The sequence below is a fragment of the Phycodurus eques genome, chromosome 7 (genome assembly GCF_024500275.1).
Source record: "Phycodurus eques isolate BA_2022a chromosome 7, UOR_Pequ_1.1, whole genome shotgun sequence".
Classification (NCBI taxonomy): Eukaryota; Metazoa; Chordata; class Actinopteri; order Syngnathiformes; family Syngnathidae; genus Phycodurus; species Phycodurus eques.
Window position 1 is genome coordinate 21,074,139 of NC_084531.1, and position 20,602 is coordinate 21,094,740.

General features: G+C 41.0%; 1 protein-coding gene across 6 annotated transcripts in view; it reads right to left on the reverse strand.

The window, feature by feature from the left end:
• Positions 1 to 20,602, reverse strand: part of veph1 (ventricular zone expressed PH domain-containing 1) — a 92,418-nt gene that overhangs the window by 67,366 nt on the left and 4,450 nt on the right. For 4 of the 6 annotated variants that reach the window (XM_061682405.1, XM_061682409.1, XM_061682408.1 and 1 more), the window contains exons 2-4: positions 12,154 to 12,725; positions 11,605 to 11,823; positions 3,527 to 3,701 (exon numbers count right to left, since the gene is read on the reverse strand). In XM_061682405.1, the coding sequence (XP_061538389.1) occupies positions 3,527 to 3,701; positions 11,605 to 11,823; positions 12,154 to 12,291 (532 nt within the window). In that variant the 5' untranslated portion in view covers positions 12,292 to 12,725. The remainder of the gene's footprint in view (positions 1 to 3,526; positions 3,702 to 11,604; positions 11,824 to 12,153; positions 12,726 to 20,602) is intronic. The other 2 variants (XM_061682407.1, XM_061682406.1) reach the window with 2 other exon arrangements.

Sequence of the window (20,602 nt, forward strand, 5' to 3'; positions counted from 1 at the left end):
TATATTTCCATTTCTCTCACTAAATATATTTCCAAAGGTGCTATTGACCACAAAATTTCACCTGCTACATACATACAAAGAAAGTAGAACAGATAAGCTCAGAGATTTTGATGTGAAATGACACAGGGAAAAAGTATTGAACACATGAAGGGAGGTGCAAAAAGGCATGGAAAGACACCTAAAATCTATCAATAATCAAACAGCAATCCATCCTCTTGTCAGTGCAAATGAATATCAGCTGGTTCAGTCCTAATTGATGGCCTACAAAAAGGTCTCATTGACAAGGTGTGAGTCAAGACACACCTCATGATGGGTAAGAGCAGAGAACTGTCTCAAGACCATCGCAAACTAAGGGCTACATATACTTGCGCGGACGGCGACCGCGCTGACGTCACTGCGGCTGTACCTCACGTAGTTTGCCTTTATACTAGAGCGCAACCCACGTGCGCTGTTTTGAAAGTGCGCTGCAGTTCTCCTCCAAGTCGGGGGTGTCGCTACGGCTGGTATTGGATAGGACTCCACAGGGTGGAGTTGCCTCTGCATTTTTTTTTGCCATTTCCGGTAGCCGTTTTTGCTTTCCTTTGAGTAATGAGGAACAAAGCAACAACAATGGCGACCGTGACAGAACAAATGGACCTAGATGACCAGATGATACATTTAATTATACTGCAAAATCGATCGAGAAGGCGGTGACGTAGATGGTATGTAGAACCAAGGAGAACGCTGAGTACGTCATCTCAGCATTTGACGAAAACGGACCAATCACGAGAGATGATCTCCGCGGCGATCGACGCGCAGCAACTATTTTTGTCCGCTGCGCGGCAACCTACACAGAGGTGCTGCGCAGGGCAATTCGTCGGTCACGAGATGCAATGTGGGCGTTGTCGGCCTCGCGACCGCGGGTCTATAAAGAGGCCTTAATTGTTGCAAAACATAAAGATGGCATTGGTTACATGCGCATATCTAAGCTCCTGAATGTTCCAGTGAGCACGGTTGGGGACAAAATACATAAGTGGAAAGCCAATCATACCACCATAAATTTGCCTAAATAAGGTGCTCCTTGCAAGATTTCTGACAGAGGAGTGCAAAGAATAATCAGACGAGTTGTCCAAGAGCCAGGGTCCACCTGTGGAGAGTTTCAAAAAGACCTGGAATTAGCAGGTACTGTTGTCACAAGCAAAACAGTGAATAATGCACTCCACTGCCATGGCCTGTATGCACGCTCACCATGCAAGATCCCAGTGCTGAAAAAAAGAAGCATGTCAGAGCTTGTTTAATGTTTGCTGAACAACATTTGGACAAGCCAGTTAAATACTGAGAGAATATAGTCTGGTCGGATGAGAGCAAAATTGAACTGTTTGGATGCCATAATGCACACCATGTTTGGAGAAAAAATGGCACTGCACATCACCCTAAAAACACCATATGAACAGTGAAGTTCGGAGGTGGGAACATGATGGTGTGGGGCTGCTTTTCACCAAATGGTACTGGTAAACTGCACATTATTGAAGGAAGGATGAATTGAATGGGCAAATGTACCGATACATTCTTGACAAAAATCTGCTGCCATCTATGAGGATGATGAAAATGAAACGGTGAAACGGGGGTAAACATTACAGCAGGATAATGTTCCAAAACATAATGCCAAGGAAACTCTCAATTGGTTTCAAAGAAAAGAAAAGAAAGGCTTCATGTCCTTTGGAAATACTTGTACAAGTTGTATATTTAACTACAAAAATGGTGACATGTTAAATACTTATTTCAGCCACTGTGTGTGTCTTTACACGATCAGGATTTTTGGGCCCGATCACCATTCAGCAAGTTTAAAAAAAAACAATAACCGATCACCGATCCGATCACAAGATGGAGCAATGTGTCTATTTACATGACTTGTTCATTTATTGTATATACTTGTGTATTGTATACTGTATCCATCCATCCATCCATTTTCTGTACAGCTTATCCTCACAAGGCTTGCGGGCGTGCTGGAGCCCATACCAGCTTAAATTATTCTTCTAGCATTTTAGACAAAAGTTAAAACACCAATGACCTCTAGGGGGCATTCATGGATTGGCCACTGACATAAATTTAGGTCAAATCAACATTAAAACATGACAGAAATAATGGGTGCTAACTTACTGTAATTAAATTACTTTATTGTAATTAAATTACTTTAATAAATACTGTTAATGACATGCTTACTCTAACTTTCTCACTGTCCCAGCTATATGGACGGGCGTTGTCCAGAGTTTGAGTCAGTTTAACTTATCTTTTTTTTCCCTTTGTTTGTTTCGCCCCACGCTGCGTTGCTTGAACGCGGCATGCTCCTCGTGTACATTCTTCAGGTGCGCGATCAAATTTGTTGTGTTGAAGCATTTAGATGACGCTCCCCATAATGTACTTCAGTTGTGCACAGACTGCAAATAATTTACATGTTGTTTGTCTGAGACACCGCAAAATAGTCCCACACCGACGACGTGTTTTATCACCAACAAGTTTGAAAAAACTTTCTTGGCTGTCAGATAGTTACTGCGCAACAAGACACCTACCTTTTGGATTTATATGTGACGAAGACGCGGAGTTAAATGTCTTGTGCTGACCCGATCGATGACGTCATTGATCGGATCGCCGACTTATGACATTAAAGCCGATCAGCATATAATGCTAATTATCGGCCGATACCGATAACACCGAGCAGATCGGCGTAAAGTCTAATATATATATATACGTATATATATATATATATATTACAGTGGAACCACTTTTTATGTGTGTGTATATGTTATGTGGCCACATACACCCATATTGCTGTACAGTGTGTCTGTGTGTGTGTGGGGGTGTGAGCGCAAGCATGCGCAAGAGGGAGAGAGAGACAGGACAGAGACAGAGGAAGAGACAGAGAGATTATAGCATGGCACGTACCTCAAAAGATGCATGTTATGCAGTTACTTATGACCATAAAATAGGGCTAATGTTGCCTTATGCACTGCCAAAACAATAGGCACATCTGCAACTTACCGCAAGCTGTTTTCTCAATTTAGAGTTGAGCTGAAATATCCATGATTGAGCGGACACAACACTACATCACCATAATCATCATCTGCATCATAAAGGTGTCGTTTTTCGGAGTCGGTAGTGTAAACACTCGCACGGCTGTTTTTTCCCCCAAAATGAGTCACCCGGCAAAGGCTTTGTGTGCGGTCACCTGACTGCCTTGTGCAGTCTGATTGGTGAATTGGAGTAAAGGTATTGATTCTTCTTAACATAAATACTCAGGTAAAAAGTAAAACGTATGGTGCATACAAACTACTCTGACAAGTACAATTTATCCAAAATGTTACTTGAGTAAATGTAACAGAGTAAATGTAACGCATTACGACCCACCTCTGATTCTCGTGTAATTTGTTTGTTGTTTTCTACACCTACATACCAACGATAATCAAAGTGTGGTTTAGTGTCAATTTGCCAGTGTAGCTAGTAGGACATTTGCATTCTGATCTGTATAATACTATGAGTATTGTCCAACCTGCAAGCACGCTGAGCGTTATGGCCTCCGTATGTTCAGCCAGCAGATCGACCTCGACAATAGCAGCCAGCGAGAGATAACTGGACATGTTCCTGCTCAACTCTCTGTTCCCTCTATGCAGGAAGCGCACCGCCACTGGGACAGCCAACACCATGACTGATGGACATGTGTAATTCTGCGAAAAAAGACAGAGGAGAATTAGGGAACAAGCAATTGAATGATCACGTCGACTACAGCAATAATGTTTTGAACTTGGCAAACACATTGTATACAAGAGAGTGCAGACCTCGACCGAGGCTTAAACATTTTTTCACCTGTGAAAAAAATAGTGAAGGGTTATTTAGGGATGCACCGAAAATTCGGTCACTGAAAATGTTCGGCCAAAAACGGCCCAAAAGTGCATTTTCGGTTTTGGTCGAAAGATTTTTGTCGTTGATACAACACTGCTAAAAGAGGATGTTATGATGACGCAAGCGAAAACTGCGGCCAGTACGCAGTTGTGTACACTATATTGCACACAAAAGCTACCTACAAGCTACGGCTGGCTACCTACAATGCGGAGCCAAAAGATCGCTTTGTGTCAGCATATAATGCAGCATACAGTAACTGTCCTGTGGTAATGTTATTTACAGAATTTTAAAAATATGGAAATCCACAAAAATCATTCTGGAAGTTAATTTCTTTAGCTTGTCAGCTCCGCAGCCATAGACACGCCCACGACCCTAGTGATGATAAGAGGTACAGAAAATGGATGGATGGATGATCTGAAAATAATGAAGAGAACAGCTTGGTTTAGTATTAAAGCATATGATGGACAACAGCTAAATTTGTATGCATGTGCTTGGAATTTCTTTAGGTAAGAAAAATAATATTTCCAAGTAGCAGTCATCGAATCAGTCCTATGTTCATCCATCACAGTTTGGTTTGGTGCTGCTACAAAAAAGGACAAACTCTGACTTCAACGGACAATCAAAACTGCTGAAAAGATTGTCGGTACCCCCCTACCCACCCTTGAGGACTTGCACGCTGCCAGAACTAAGACAAGAGCGTGCAAAATCCTCTTGGACCCTCCACATCCTGGTCACCAGCTCTTCCAGCTCCTTCCCTCAGGTAGGCGCTACCGATCAATGCAAACTAGAACTAGCAGACATTCCAACAGCTTCTTCCCTCTTGCCATCAACTTCTTAAACACCTAACCTATAATTCCATCGCAACATGCTGCCAATTTTTTTGTCTTGCGTTTGTTGTCACATTTCTGTCATGCAATTATACATTACTCGTGCACTCACTGTAGTAGTCTCGCCATGCTGCACTATTTGCATAACTGTTGTTGACTAATACTGGTCACTCATGCCAGAGTAGCATCTGCACCACTTGCACAATCAACATTGTCCCAGATTATCGCACTACTAGTCACGTTAAACTGCATACACTCCTTGAAGTCTCGGCACCCTTTGCACAATGGTCATATCACCAGACTATTGCTATATTAGTTGACTCTGCATCTTTTTGCACAATTGTCAAAAAAATAAAAAAGGCATTACCAGATAACTAACAACCCTTTATTGCTGGGTGACTTTTTTTCTCAATTTCTTTATGTCTCAAAAGTGTTCTCTGTCAATTGACTGTCTGTTGTCGTACGAGAGTGGCTCCAACTACCGGAGACAAATTCCTCGTGTGTTTACTTGGCAAAATAATGATGATTCTGATTCTGATGCTGTTATCAATGTGTGGATGAGCTCTAAAATATAATTGAAACATAAATTTGGAAGACTAACTACTACAACTACAAAACAGTACTTCCACTCCCACTACTCATACTATTAATACTAATTCAAATACTAACACGAACTTATTATTATAAAAATATTAATATTTTGATATTTGAAACTGATGTATCCCGAAACTGGCAGGGTTGCACAACAATAAGCCTATGTCAGTGAAACAAATCATCACCTCCTTGGCAGAAGTAACCATATGGTAAAGTTCCTTAAGCTATCAATGGTACTGCATTATACAATGCATTAAACACACAGAAAGAGGGTGTTGCATTTTAGCGTAGATGTATAAATTAGTGCTACAGCTATAGGCCGATACACTGACTGTCTTCGTTTGTCCACTGAGGAGACAGGAATAGGCCTTTCTGTGCTTTGTCATTACCTTAAAATTCTATGTTTACCTCGTCTTTTGTGAGCAAGGTCTTTTTGACACTACTGTATAGCACTAAATACAACAGGCAATCTGAGCAATCATACTGAAACAGTCATAAAAGAGTGGACAGATAGTGGTTAGAGTTGTAGTTGACCGCCTAACTCCCACAAGAGCAAGCAGCAGGTGGACAGAGATGTAGTAGCGCCCTCAATAGGTGAGACGGATGAGGCTATGGAAATGAAAATGTGTTTGTGATGATACAGAGAGCATAGCGAGATTTCCACCAATCCGTCACTGATGCATAAACCCACTTGGTGACATGATATAGAAAATGTGACCATTATTCCTGAAAATTAAACAAGGTTTTGCAGTGCGTGGAAATTTTTCTCCATTTATCCAGATCTGCGAGAGGGCCTGATTTAACATCTCTGTACTTACTTATCCCAATGGTGTATGATGGGCTTGCGGTGTTGAATTAGTTCTGCAAACCAAACACATCCAAACATGCATTCATGAACCTTGCTTGGTACACTGGGACACAGTCATGCTGGAACAGTAAAGGGCAGTTCCCACAACATTGGAAGCTAGAACTATATACCTTTTGTCATAATCCATCCATCCATTTTCTGAGCCGCTTCTCCTCACTAGGGTCGCAGGCGTGCTGGAGCCTATCCCAGCTATCATCCCAGTACACCCAGTACACCCTGAATTGGTTGCCAGCCAATCGCAGGGCACATAGAAACAAACAACCGTTCGCACTCACAGTCATGCCTACGGGCAATTCCGAGTCTCCAATTAATGCATGTTTTTGGGATGTGGGAGGAAACTGGAGTGCCCGGAGAAAACCCACGCAGGCACGGGGAGAACATGCAAAGTCCACACAGGCGGGGCTGGGGATTGAACCCGGGTCCTCAGAACTGTGAGGCTGAAGCTCTTACCAGTCGTCCACCGTGCCGCCCCCTTTTGTCATAATGTATATTTTAAATTGATTTATATTAGTGATTCCCAAACACTTTGCCATGGGACATTAGTGTGCCATGAGAGTTCATCAGGTGTGTCGCGAGAAATTACACAATTTCAGTTAACTGATCCAGAAATGACTATTTAAGACCCCATGTACGACTTCAAATCCTTCAAGTATATCAGCTATGTGGTGAAGCCCAGATTTCACACTGGGTGAGTAAATTGAGACATGATTATCACTGTTTCAGTATACATACTGTTTGTGACATTTTTGTTTGGTGGTGTGCTTTGAGATTTCTCTAAAATAAAATACGTGAAGACTAAATTTCACACAAAAAAATTAGGTATGAATGTATCATGTATTTCTCTATATGCACCTCTCAACCAAAGTCAGCTGAGATAGGCTCCAGTTAGCCGTGACCATAATAAGGAGAAGTGGTGTAAAAGAAGGAAGGATGAATACTATCTACAACCATTTGTGAATAAGTTGACTATATTTTTTGTGTACTGTACTGTATGCGACTCATATTGCTTCTGCTTTCACTCTTACCTCTAGTCACCACAAGATGACACTGTAGACAACACTTTTAATAACGCTTTCATAATACAGTACCGGCGACTGGTTAGCACATCTACCTCACAGTTCTGAGGACCAGGGTTCAAACCCGGCCTCGCCTGTGTGGAGTTTTTATGTTCTCCCTGTGCCTGCGTGGGTTTTCTCAGAGTACTCCGGTTTCCTCCCAAATTCCAAAAACATGCATGGTAGGTTAATGGTAGACTCTAAATTGCCCGTAGGTGTGAATGTGAGTGCGAATGGTTGTTTGTTTATATGTCCCCGGTGATTGGCTGGCGACCAGTTCAGAGTGTACCCCGGCACTCGCCCAGAATCAGCTGGGATAGGCTCCAGCAAACACCCGCGACTCTAGTGAAGATAAGCGGTACGGTTGGATGGATGGATAATATAGTACCATCTTACATGGGCAAATATGTGCACCTTTAAATGTAAGAAAGTTAACTGTTATGTACTGTATGTTTGATCTTTAAAAACAGATTACTCTTACATACACTGCCAGTCAAAAGTTTGGATACACTTTATAGTGTCATTGAATGAAAAACTCTCCGAGCTTTTTATTCATTATTCATTATTTTTTTTTTTCAAATAATTTATTTATTTAATTTGACTCGTTATCATCCCTCAAGGCGGCACGGTGGACGACTGCTTAGCACATCCGCCTCACAGTTCTGAGGACCGAGGTTCAAATCCTGGCCCCGCCTGTGTGGAGTTTGCATGTTCTCCTCGTGCCTGCGTGGGTTTTCTACGGGCACTCCGGTTTCCTCCCACATCCCAAAAACATGCATGGTAGGTTGATTGAGGACTCTAAATTGCCCTTAGGTGTGAGTGTGTGCACGAATGGTTGTTTGTTTATATGTGCCCTGCGATTGGCTGGCGACCAGTTCAGAATGTACCCCACCTCTCGCCCGAAGTTAGCTGGGATAGGCTCCAGCACGCGCACGACCCTTATGAGGATAAAGCGGTACAGAAAATGGATGGATCATCCCTCAAGAGGAAATTCAATTCACACATGGATTATATACTTTGTGTTAAACATCACACACAGAGCCAGATCTCACACATGACATGCAGGCATGCAGGGTGCAAGAGGCACAGAACTCTGGTGGTAAGGCTGATGCCTTGCTCAAGGCCACGTCGACAGTAGCCAACAAGCAGACTAGCCTCTCTCCAACAACTAGTTGCCATTTTTACATTAACGTCAGCAGCGAGACTCAAACACGTGACCCTTTGGCTCCAAAAGCCAAAGGGTCCTTACAGATGAGCTACTGCCGCCATACTGGACTGGTAGTGTCAATTATTCTGAATGTTGCAGTAGAAATATAATTCTTACTAAATTATTATTATTACAAAAATATATTTTCTTAAATGTACATATGCATTCTGTGTGATAGAAATACTGTGATTGGCTGCCGAACAGTCCAGGGTGTACCCCGCCTCTCGCCTAAATTTAGTCAGCTGTGATAAACTCCAGCACACCCGCAACCCTAATGAGGATGAGGGGTCAAGGAAATGGATGGATGAATCACATACATAGACATGCGCTTTGGATTTGTAAAAATAAATGAATAAACCACAAATATTAGATCACACAGAAAGCTACATTTCTTACAGTTCTAAATGGTATCTCTTTCAAAGAGTGGTACAACATCCAATGAAACATTTAACTCATTGTGTTTTAAATTAACCTTCACCCCCAGTAGTAACTTCATACTGGAGGTCAGACACTGCTGACAGTGACGCAGTAGATCACAAACCACTTTAGTGTGAGTACAGTATATGGAAGGTGAAACCTATTATTGTAATGTGTGTGTGGTGTGTGTGTGTGCGCGCACGTGTCTGTGTATGTGTGGGTGCATATGTGTGTGCGTGTGTGTGTGTTGCATCTGCTGTGCCATCAATGCCTGACTTAATGTTCGGTGTTTAGTTGTGTCTGCCTCTCAGTGGGGTGAGAGGGGCATTCGAGCATCTGTGGATCAAACGACAGGAAGTCAAGGTAAGAACAGAAGGAGAAAAGAGAAGAGACAGATGGTCAGAGGGTAAAGAAAATGAAAGAGCAGGGCAAGCGAGAGAAGAAAAGATGCCACGATAACTATTGGGATTTTAGACAGCACATCCAGGAGCTGCTGTCAACTTTTATGTGTGTGTGTGAATGTGTGCGTGCGTGTCCTTAAGACGCCGCCTCATTACAAGGGTATTAAGCACATTCCATTTTCCACAGGGAATATGGGGGGAAGAACAGAAGAGAGAAAATCCAACTAACGTTACATCATTTAGTTGTGAAGAATGGTGTGGGAATGGACAGGCCCAATGGCCACACCACTTGGGTATGACCCACAAGATGGCCCTCTTTTTATATATCTCATTTTCATGAGGTTATCGAGCCAACCATCCATCCATTTTCTATATCACTCTCCTGTTCAAGGTCACAGGGAGCTGGAACATATCCCTGCTTTGGGCGAAAGGCACGCTACACCTTGAACTGGTTGCAAGTCAATCACAGAGACAGACAACCATTCACACTGTCACTGAATGGGAATTAAACAGATTCTCTCTGCTCGGAATTTAGACTTCAGGTTAATTCAAGACTCTAAATTGTCTTTTGGTGTGAATGTGAGTGTGAATGGTTGTTTGTCTACGCAGTGGATATAAAACGTCTACACACCCCTCTTCAAATGCCAGGCTTTTGTGATATTAAAACAATTGACCAAAGTAAAGAATTTCAAACCTTTTTTCACCATTAATGGGACCTAGAACCTTTACAACTCCATCCATCCATCCGTCCATTTTCTGAGCCGCTTATCCTCACTAGGGTCGCGGGAGTGCTGGAGCCTATCCCAGCCATCATCGGGCAGGATGCGGGGTACACCGTGAACTGGTTGCCAGCCAATCGCAGGGCACACATAAACAAACAACCATTCGCACTCACATTCACACCTATGGGCAATTTAGAGTTTTCAATCAACCTACCACGGATTTTTTTTGGGATGTGGGAGGAAACCGGAGTGCCCGGAGAAAACCCACGCAGGCACGGGGAGAACATGCAAACTCCACACAGGCGAGGCTGGGAATTGAACCCCAGTCCTCAGAACTGTGAGGCAGACGCTCTAACCAGTCGTCCACCGTGCCGCCCCTTTACAACTCAATTGAAAAACAAATAATCTTCAAAGTGGAAAAATAACAAATGAAAATGCACAATAACCTAGCTGCAGAAATATACACACCCTCATGCAAATACTTCATTGCAGCAATTTTGGCTTTTATTAGAGCATTAAGTCTTTTTGGGTAAGACACATCTTGATGTGACAATATTTGCCCACTCTTCTTTGCAAAAACACTCCAAATCTGTCAGATTGCAAGGGGATCTCCTGTGCACAGGCCTTTTCAAATCATCCACAGATGTTTGATCAGATTCAGGTCTGGACTCATTCCAAAACCTTAATCTTCTGGTGCAGTCATTCTTTTGTTGATTTGTGTTATTGTCATGCTGAAGAGCTGAAGATCTTTAGTATCACTTATCCTCACAAGGGTCGCGGGTGTGCTGGAGTCTATTCCAGCTGACTTCAGGTGAGAGGAAGGGTTCAGTCTTGACCAGTCGCCAGCCAATCACAGGAAATTATTTATTTTGGTCTAATTTTTTAATATAACAAAAACCTGGCATTTGAACATAGGTGTGTAGACTTTTTATATCCACTGTATGTGCCGTGCAATTGGCTGGAGACCATTCCAGAGTGCACCCTGCCTTCCGCCTAAAGTCGAAGGGTTCCACCTCACCCGTGACCCTAATATGGACAAGCAGTAAAGAAAATGGATGGATTGATAAATACTGTATTTGCAAAATGAAAGTGTTTAAATTAAATAGTTTCAGTTAAATATTGTTAATTTTGTTGTTGAGTGGATATGGCTGACATCTACAAGATGCAATGGATTTTATTCCATAAATTCTGCCTAGCAGCAAGATGATGATTTAACCAGGAAACATAATCTGGGCATTTCTGATGCTCTACATTGCTGTCTGCTATATAGTTTTAAATGTATCAGTTGTGAATTTTTATAATGAATATACAAATACATTTGCATTTGGTTGTATGATTTAAAGAAATCCAGTTGAAAGAAATCTCAAATTGAGTACAATACAGATTCAGTATTGCAGTTTTCCTGGTAAGTAGCCTACCTAAGGAGAAATGTATGATGTGTGATTAATTTCAGATAATTACTGATGAAAGCATATAATTTCATTAAGTCATTATGCTAAACTTACCTCGACAAATTTTGTTGAGGGAGCAAGTGAGAGCACACTGCATAATCGAATGTATAGCTAACGCGTGTGTGCGTGTGTGTGTGTGTGTGTGTCTGTGTGTGTATGTTTGTGTGTGTTTGTGCATGTGTGTACCTGCAGGATGCAGCTTGTAATGTCGGAGGCTATCTTGGTGTGCGGCGTGTCCTCGGTGCTGTCACCTTGAGGCGTGAGGTTATGTTCCAGACACGACTCCCACAGCCCTACCAGGGCCGTGCTGTGCCTCTCGATTGAGCTCGTCTCCCTGATGGCGGTGGTGATCCGCGTGATACAAATCTCTACGACTGCCTGGTCATTGTCATTGGTCAAATAATCCTGTATGAGACACATACTGTATATATATTAAGGTGACCATTTAGAAGACAAACAATATGAAATCAAGAAGAGGTTAAAAATATCACAATGTGCTTTAAATTTACAGATAAGAACTTTGTGATTAGTATGTACCCAATCACATTCACACAATGTTTTTCCATCAATGGATTTTAGATTTTACCTGAAAATTTTGGTCATGCTATATTCTGAATGTTACATTCTCAGGGAAATTAAATTTTAAATTTGACACTCGATTAAAATTTGGGAATGGTAGTGGTCTGTTAAGTGTACAATTAATACATAGAGCTGATATGTGGCATGTCTACTAACTGGTGAGCAGGAGATGGACTTGATCTGGTCCAGAGCCTGTGACAAGCAGTCTTCGATCGCAGCATCCTCCAGAGAAAACAGATCACCGGCTCTGGACAAATCCCTTTGGCCCAGCACCTGACTGAAGAGCTGGTGCATCCTGGTCCTTGTAGAGAATGCCTTTATTACCCGTTGGTAGGCAAAATTTAAAATCCCCTAATATAAAATGAGTATATCCCCAACATAATAGATGAGCAATAACTCAAATCTGATGAAATTCCAATGTAAACCTTTTTGTTAACGCTTGGTTTCAGGGGACCCTTCAAATAGTTCCAGCGTGATCCCAAGGGAAAAGACAACAAAGTACATTTACTTTGAAAAATCACAGTTGTGGTTTTGCCATCATAAGGGGTAGTGGTACCTCAGGGATCTTTAGTTGTTTCTAAATAAATCTTCATCCCTGGTGACCAGGATCAGGTAAGGCGGAAAAAAAGAGGATCAACTTGGCCCGATGTTTTTCTGGGTCTGCATGAGGCCTGTTACCATGGAAACAAAGCATATTCCAGGGAACGTAGTGGTTTCACAAGAGAGTCCTGATAGAGAAAGGGAGGAAACAATCACTATCTGCAAATGCTGGGACATTAAATATGTATGTTTTCTTCAATGCATTAATTTGCATTAAAATACAGTAAGCTATAAAAAGACATACTAGGTCAATCACTTCACTTATAAGAGGAATAATGCTACATTTTAAATACCAACAAAATCAAATGCCATCCATAAAAGTAAGCGATTACTCCAGAAGACACAATGTTTTAGGATAATTGTAATAAGTACTCTTGCAGTCCAAAGACCTAATAGGGGAAAAGACTCCTTCACTGTCACCTTCTCCAATTCTTCACCAAGGGCAAGTTATTTTATCATATAATTGCATTTCCCCTGTATGCTACAATGCCACTCCAAGTTGCAGACTGTAAACCTCCCCAAAGTCTAAGCAATTTAATTTGTATGAGAACCAAACAACACACCATGTCTGCATTTGTAAAAATGTTATGTTAAATTAAATAACAAAACTACAAATGTGGGAGACAAATCCTGGACAAGCCATCACATTTAAAAAGTTCTATCGAGGAAATGTGTGAGAGTTTTTGCATAACTTACTCGTAAACAATGACAGGCAAATGGAAATTCCTTAGTGGGAGTAATAAATAGACTGCTTTTTTTATTTTTGTCTTGTGATCGTGCACACACACACACACACACACGCACACACGCTCTGACAATTAGAGTCTTTTTTTAAATAAGCCACCCATTGTGTCTGCTGGTTGTGATCATGAATTAGTTTGCTTCGAGCGCTAACTCCAGACCTATAAGCAGATGTATCTGTGTCACAACCAGTAATCTACACTTGGTTCCCTCTACAGGCAAACACCATCTCATACTCTTCATCTCATCATACTGGCGCAAGACCAAACTACACTAAAGAAAGGCACAAAGAAGAGCACTTTGGATAGCTAGCTGCTGGGGTTGGCTATGGAAAGCCGCCCATGTTGCCTGGGTAACTACATCAGGAATTCTTGCTGGTCCGTCAGGCCTGTAATACCGAAACAGTCAAAAAAAATAAAAATAAATAAATAAAAATAAAAAAAGACAAGGCTCTATCTCTCACAGAAACATTCTTTATCGGTACTGCAATATAGTCTGTGTATTTGGTGCATTTAGTTATGCAAAATAAAATTGTAATTATTTAACAGAACCAGTTTCTGCATGAATGAATGTGTGTATAGTTTATTAGAGAGCTTGCCTTTTTCTGTCAGGTTTGTGAGCTTTGATGAGTTCCAGATTAAAAACTAATTAAAGTAAGAAGCACAACCAAAGCACAACCTTTGCTTGTACTTATGTTCCGAGTGCAAGGGACTTACTAATTTACCATTATATGTGTTTTTATATTTATGTATAGAAAAACATTATGTATATAATATTTGTATATATTTTATATTTTTCCCATCAACGTAGTACTGTAAATATCTGACCGCCAATAAAGTTATTTTAAGAAAAAAAAAAGATTTTAAGAAAAAAAAAAAACATGTCAGAGGTGTGGGACAGACAACACGTCTGAGACAGACAAAACATAGTGCCTGGATCAGAGTACAAGACAAGTTTGATCTTTCACAATTGCACTATGTCAGACTACTGCAATAAAATCTTGTATTGTGACACCACCGCATCCCGTCTTTTACGATTACTGGGCTTTATCTTGTCAACTCGAAAGCGGCCGGATGCACTCGTTACCATGGCGACGACAACAACAATGGATCACGTTGTGTATTATAAGAACAAAATGGGAGAAAACATGTACTGGTGGTCACCGGTGCTCAGGAGGGGAATTTAATTCAAGGAATGCTTGATGTATGTTCAGGTACATTTAATACGATACCGCTCGCAAGCAGGCAACAAAACGTTATGTAGCATAGCTAGCTAGTGCTAGCACTAACGCTTGTACTTAAACATGCCGGCATTCTGTCTAATCATGCTCTAAAGTTTCGGTGTGTTTGAAGTAATTTAATTACAATAAAATAATTTAATTACAGTAGGTTAGCACCAATTATTTCTGTCATGTTGTAATGTTTTGGACATACTTGGCAAATAAAGATGATTCTGATTCTGATTCTGATGTTGGTTTGACCTGACTGATTACAATACATGACCTGAATAGAGAATACTTTTGAAGATATTCAGTACACAGAACACAAGTATATACAGTAAATGAACAAGTCATTTACTTGTAAATTGACACACTGCTCCATCTTGTGATCGGATCGGTGATCGGTTATCGTTTTTTTAAACTCGCTGATCAGTGATCGGCCCCAAAAATCCCGATCGTGTAGAGTCTCATTAAGATATCAACTCACAGGTTCTTACAGGTGTATGGACTCTATAAAAGCTCCCACCGCACCACTCATCAGTAGCGCTGCCTTGCTCATTTCCCACATCCTGTCCTGTCCTGCCCTGCCCTTTTCTGTCCTCTCTCATCTTGTGCTGTTGTTTATTTGTTGCACATCCTCACCAGCTGTCCAACCCGCGTTCCACAAACACAATTTGACTTTTCTTACAGGTGTATGGACACTATAAAAGCTCCCACCGCACCACTCATCAGTAGCGCTGCCTTGCTCATTTCCCACATCCTGTCCTGTCCTGCCCTGCCCTTTTCTGTCCTCTCTCATCTTGTGTTGTTGTTTATTTGTTGCACATCCTCACCAGCTGTCCAACCCGCGTTCCACAAACACAATTTGACTTTGTAACGTTACTAACTATTATCTAACTATTTTTCTGCTGTGGTTCGCACCCCTATTCCCATTGTCCGTTCTGTCCCTCTGTCTATCCCCTAAAACCCTTTTCTGTCTGGCTGCATTTTCAATAAACATCTGAATGTGACTGATTCCATCATACGATATGTCCTATTTGACATGCTTAAGCATAATTGTATTCCCAGTGATTTTGGTTAGTACCAAGAAAACCATGGAAAATGGCTAGATATCAGCTCTTAAACAATTTTTTGTTGTCATCATTATATTTGTCGAAACAAATGTACCTTTAATTGTACCAGGCATTAAAACTGAAAAAGAAACTGTAGCAACAAGGGTAGTCTAATAATTTTTTTCATGACTGTATGTAGCACTAGGATAGGATCTCTTTAGATTGTGCAAGTGTTCCTAATGAAGTGGCCAGGGAGTGTGCATTTAACTGTCACTTAAACGACTGCGTGACATGTAGAAGAATGTCAGTTTTTAAACTATTTAAACTATCTGCTTGTTACAATTAATCACCAGGCTCCAGCTGAGCGAGCGCAGGAATGCAACCTTTAAACACAAGCAAATTCCAGTGCAACACTCACATTTTCATGCCTTAGAATTAAAAAATTACTTACAGTAACTTGATCATTTTATGTTTTTTTTTTTTTTTTTAATGTAGAGTTACAGCCAGTCATGTTTCAGCATCAGGGCTACACAAAATAAATCCCGCAGTCAAATGCATGCTAAACTAAGAAGCAATGAGTGAGCCACGAGGTGAGGTGTGAGTGGGATGGTTGGTGCATGCTGGGGGGCCATGTGAGAGTGAGAGGGTTAGTGAGAACAATTCGACTTAAGGGTCTACGCTCTCTTTCTGTTCATGTGGCCCACTGGCTTTACTATACTGTCACTCAGCACACTGCCGAGAAAGGAGAACACTGGTTCTTTTGTACCACCGATAAAACAGACCCCTCCCTCCTACACCGCCCGATGTCTGCACATCTCTGTTCATTCAGCACAGTCCAACTGTGCAATGTGCACCTGCATAGCCTGTGAAACATCTTCCACACATACAAAATACTTTAAGGATGATGTTGGGTATACACATACGATGTTGGATAACCCCCCCATTTCACATATCCATGACACATTCAATCTTTAGGTGGACATGATGTAATATTCTAAAGGATTGTGAGTCCAACCTATTGCCTATAATGCTTTAGTGGTTACTCTCACTTGCCATAGTCAGAGAGGCATTCATTTCACAATGTTTAATAATGTTGTTTTTGGTTTTATATAGAACTGCAAAGTGCAATTAGTCAGCTTTTTTGTGTACATCAGAAATAGCTTTATGTATGCAGGCCAATTCTGTGCCACTGGAAACTACAACCACAATAAAAGATAAACATATCAACAAATATATTTCATGTATACCTCTCTGAAATTCCTAATAATAAATTTTGGAAGGCTAGGGTCTAGGAAGAACCTGATTAGGCAGAGGTATTCCACCCTTGTTGAAATGGCTCTTCATCTAAAACCAGTTTCTAGACCGCTTACCCTGTTCCGGGTCGCAATCGCAGGGCACATGTAAAGAGTGACAACCATTAACACTCACTTTTACAACCTCACTGAGTGGGAGTTGAACCAGACAGGCAACTTAATCACTACACCATGAGTGTCTTCATCCAAAATCATTCAGTTTTTCAGGCAATTATCCCTTGCATGTGGGAAGAATATTGCACATTGTTGTTTTACACTGGGGCTCTGCCAAATGTACATGCTGTAATATGGTCACCTGAAGTCAAACATTATGCCACATGTTGCTGATTATTGGAAGGTTAGAGGCCAACCTGAGAAATATGCAGACCTTGGTTAATATAAAAGCAAATTTGTTAACGAGCCTTTGCTGCACATGCAATTTTCCACAAAAGCATGTTATTCTAATATAATTCACAATGTGAAATAAGCAGTCATCCTATACAACAGTACAGTGCTGTAAATACAAAAGTCAGCATGCCAAATTATATTTATGAATAAACTACAACTGAGTTTAAGGGCAAACACATTAGGTCCATATATTCCTTGGTAAACAATATATATATATATATATATATATATATATATATATAATTGCAATTACTACAGGGCAATCCTTCAAACTTGTTCAAACATTCAAATGTCAAATTGGGTTACATTTGACAGAGTTAGGTATAAAATGCAGGTGTAAAATTTATGAGATTCCACTCCCTGGTCAAGTGGCGGGGTACACCCTGAATTAGTTGCCAGCCAATTGCAGTCATCTAAACCAAATTTCAAGTTATCAGTTTAGAATCATATGACTGACCCAAGATGCTCCCATATTTGAACTAGAATGGCACTTAGTAGGTCACAAACCCGCACCAAGGCAAAACAGTACCAGAATTCTGGATCAAGTCTATCCTCCAAAAGTTAATTTATCACTTGTATTTCATCTTATTTTAGCTTCTTCCACCTGCAGAAATTATCTTATAACACTGCTAAGGTGGGGTGTAACATGGGTGGAAAGGATTTGGATTTAAGAGAGCTGGAATACCTGACAATAACAAAACTGACACATCCAGGCAGACAACCGGAGTACCTGGATAAACTAGAACAAGCACAAAAAGAACACACAAACACCACATAGAAAGGCTACAGCCCAAGAGTTGAACCCTACTTATACCACTTACCCACTGCACTACGCTGGCACTTTTTCATCCCAAAGTCTACATTAGACCTTTATAACCAAAACACAAGCATAATTAGTCATAATGACATCCTGAAAACACTTTTCATATTAATCAGTGACTAATAATATGTTCAGGGGCTGGCTCTAAAACTTTCCCAAACTGGGCTGTGACTGATGCAATTGATTACAAGAACTGATACAAAGAAAAAGTCACAAAAAGCCAGCCTTAAAGACTCCTCACAGCAATTTGTCTGGATGTGATGTGAGACAAAAGGGAAAGTTCTCCATTATTTATGTTCTCAATTTGCTGCTGTGAACAATTGTGAATTATATGTCTATAAGAGCTGTAGAAAATAGCTCCAATAAAACTTAGACTGAGGATAAGGCAAATAAATTGGGAAATAGTTGTCTTTCTCTCCCTGAGCTATTCTAACAGTCTACCCATTAGTAGTACCCTTCTGGGATTAGTCTTTGTGACTATTAAACAATATGTGCTCTGCATGCCTTGACTTTACTGTACAAAACCAAAGGGGTGGTAAATTTTAAATGAAACTGCTCAATATTCTGCGGTTTCATCTTCAAAATGAGAACATTGTATCACATTTTTGGAAAAATACTATTGACTACTAGATTTACAATATGTTCCAAATTATTAAGCAGTTGCTGTTTTTTTCTAGGAAATGCAGTATTTTATTCATCAAAACTACCACAATGACAATAGGATTTGTAAATTCAAAATTCAGTGTTCCAAATTATCATGCCCAACGGTTTTGGTTCATATTTTTATACTATGGCAGGCCAATATCTTCAGGCACCCTAAAAGGGGCCAACCATATTACTCTCAATTAGTCCACCAACTATCCACAACTCAATCCATTTGGACCATCCAAAGTAACATGGCATTCATCAGTGAATAAATCTGTTTGAAAATTAGTCTTCATGTACGTATTACAGACAAACTTTCCTTACTACGCCTCTGTTATGAACAGATGCATATGCTTACACACAAAGTATTTTAAAGTACGATACGTTCCTTTATGTTTTCTTCAAATGTCCAGTGTATTCATTCCTTTTGGACTTTTTCACACTTTTCATCGGCAGGAAGATTATTCTTTTTCCCATATATGCATGAAAATTATGACTTGCTTTAATAATGGGAAATTATTTCCTCCTTTAATTGGGCTAACATAAAGTTATTATCAAAACAGTTTGAGACTGATATCAGTGACATAAAGAGGCAGGACAAAAAAAATGTAATGAGAAATTGAAACAATGCGGAGGAGAAGGCTGTACTGGATAATGTCTCCTTGGTCTGAGGGGTGCGTGGAGAACATTTTCTATCATTTATTTGACATTTAATGAACATTACTAAGCCAAAAAGCCCAGTTTCATTAGCCGCACTTCTATTTTTAAGTGCTTACGTGACTGCTATAACAGAGAGCCTAATCATCTCTAATGGATTTATGTCACCTGACATGTTCTTTACACTAGAAACAGTATATGGCCTCCAGCTCCATTGTTATCATATACTGTTTGATATCTTGCCTTTAATGGACCACTGGGCTCAATTCAATTACCCAAATAAATTAAACTTGGTTGTTTCAAAATGTAAGTGTGGGAAGAGGTTTCTCCTTGCACTCTTCATGTTGAGAGGATTTCCACATTAGAGAGGGAAAGCTGGGGTGGAACGGCATCTCACATTCACATACATTTTCTGAAGCATTCATTATTCATGAACTCCCTGCTTACTTTCGCAGCCAAAACTCACAGTCTCGCACTGTGGAGCGCAACATAAGCATGTTCACATTTTATCAAACTGTGAGCAGAAAGAATTTCCTTTCAAGTACTCACAATAAAATTTGTATGTTTCTAAGTTCAGCAACATTAACATAATACAGAAACTCTGAAACTCTGTGATGCCTTACAGTTCACAATTGGTAGGCGTACTGTATATTTCCAGGGTCAAAATGCCATCCATCCATCGATCCATTTTTTACCGCTTAGCCAAGGTCAGTAGCTTTAGCAGGGATGCCCAGACTTCCATCTCCCCAGCCACTTCATCCAGCTCATCCGTGGGGATCCCGAGACGTTCCCGGCCCAGCCGGGAGAAATAGTCTCTCCAGCGTGTCCTGGGTCGTCCCCGCAGTCTCCTCCCAGTGGGACGTGCCCGGAACACCTCACCAGGGAGGCGTCTGGGAGGCATCCAAATCAGACGCCCCAGCCACCTCATCTCATCTGGCTCCTCTCGATGCGGAGGAGCAGCGACTCAACTCTGAGATCCTCCCGGATGACCGAGCTTCTCACTCTATCTCTACGGGAGAGCCCGGACACCCTGCGAAGGAAACTCATTTCGGCCGCTTGTATCCGGGATCTTGTTCTTTCGGTCGACCCACAGCTCGTGACCATAGGTGAGGGTAGGAACGTAGATCGACCAGTAAATTGAGAGCTTCGCCTTTTGGCTTAGCTCCTTCTT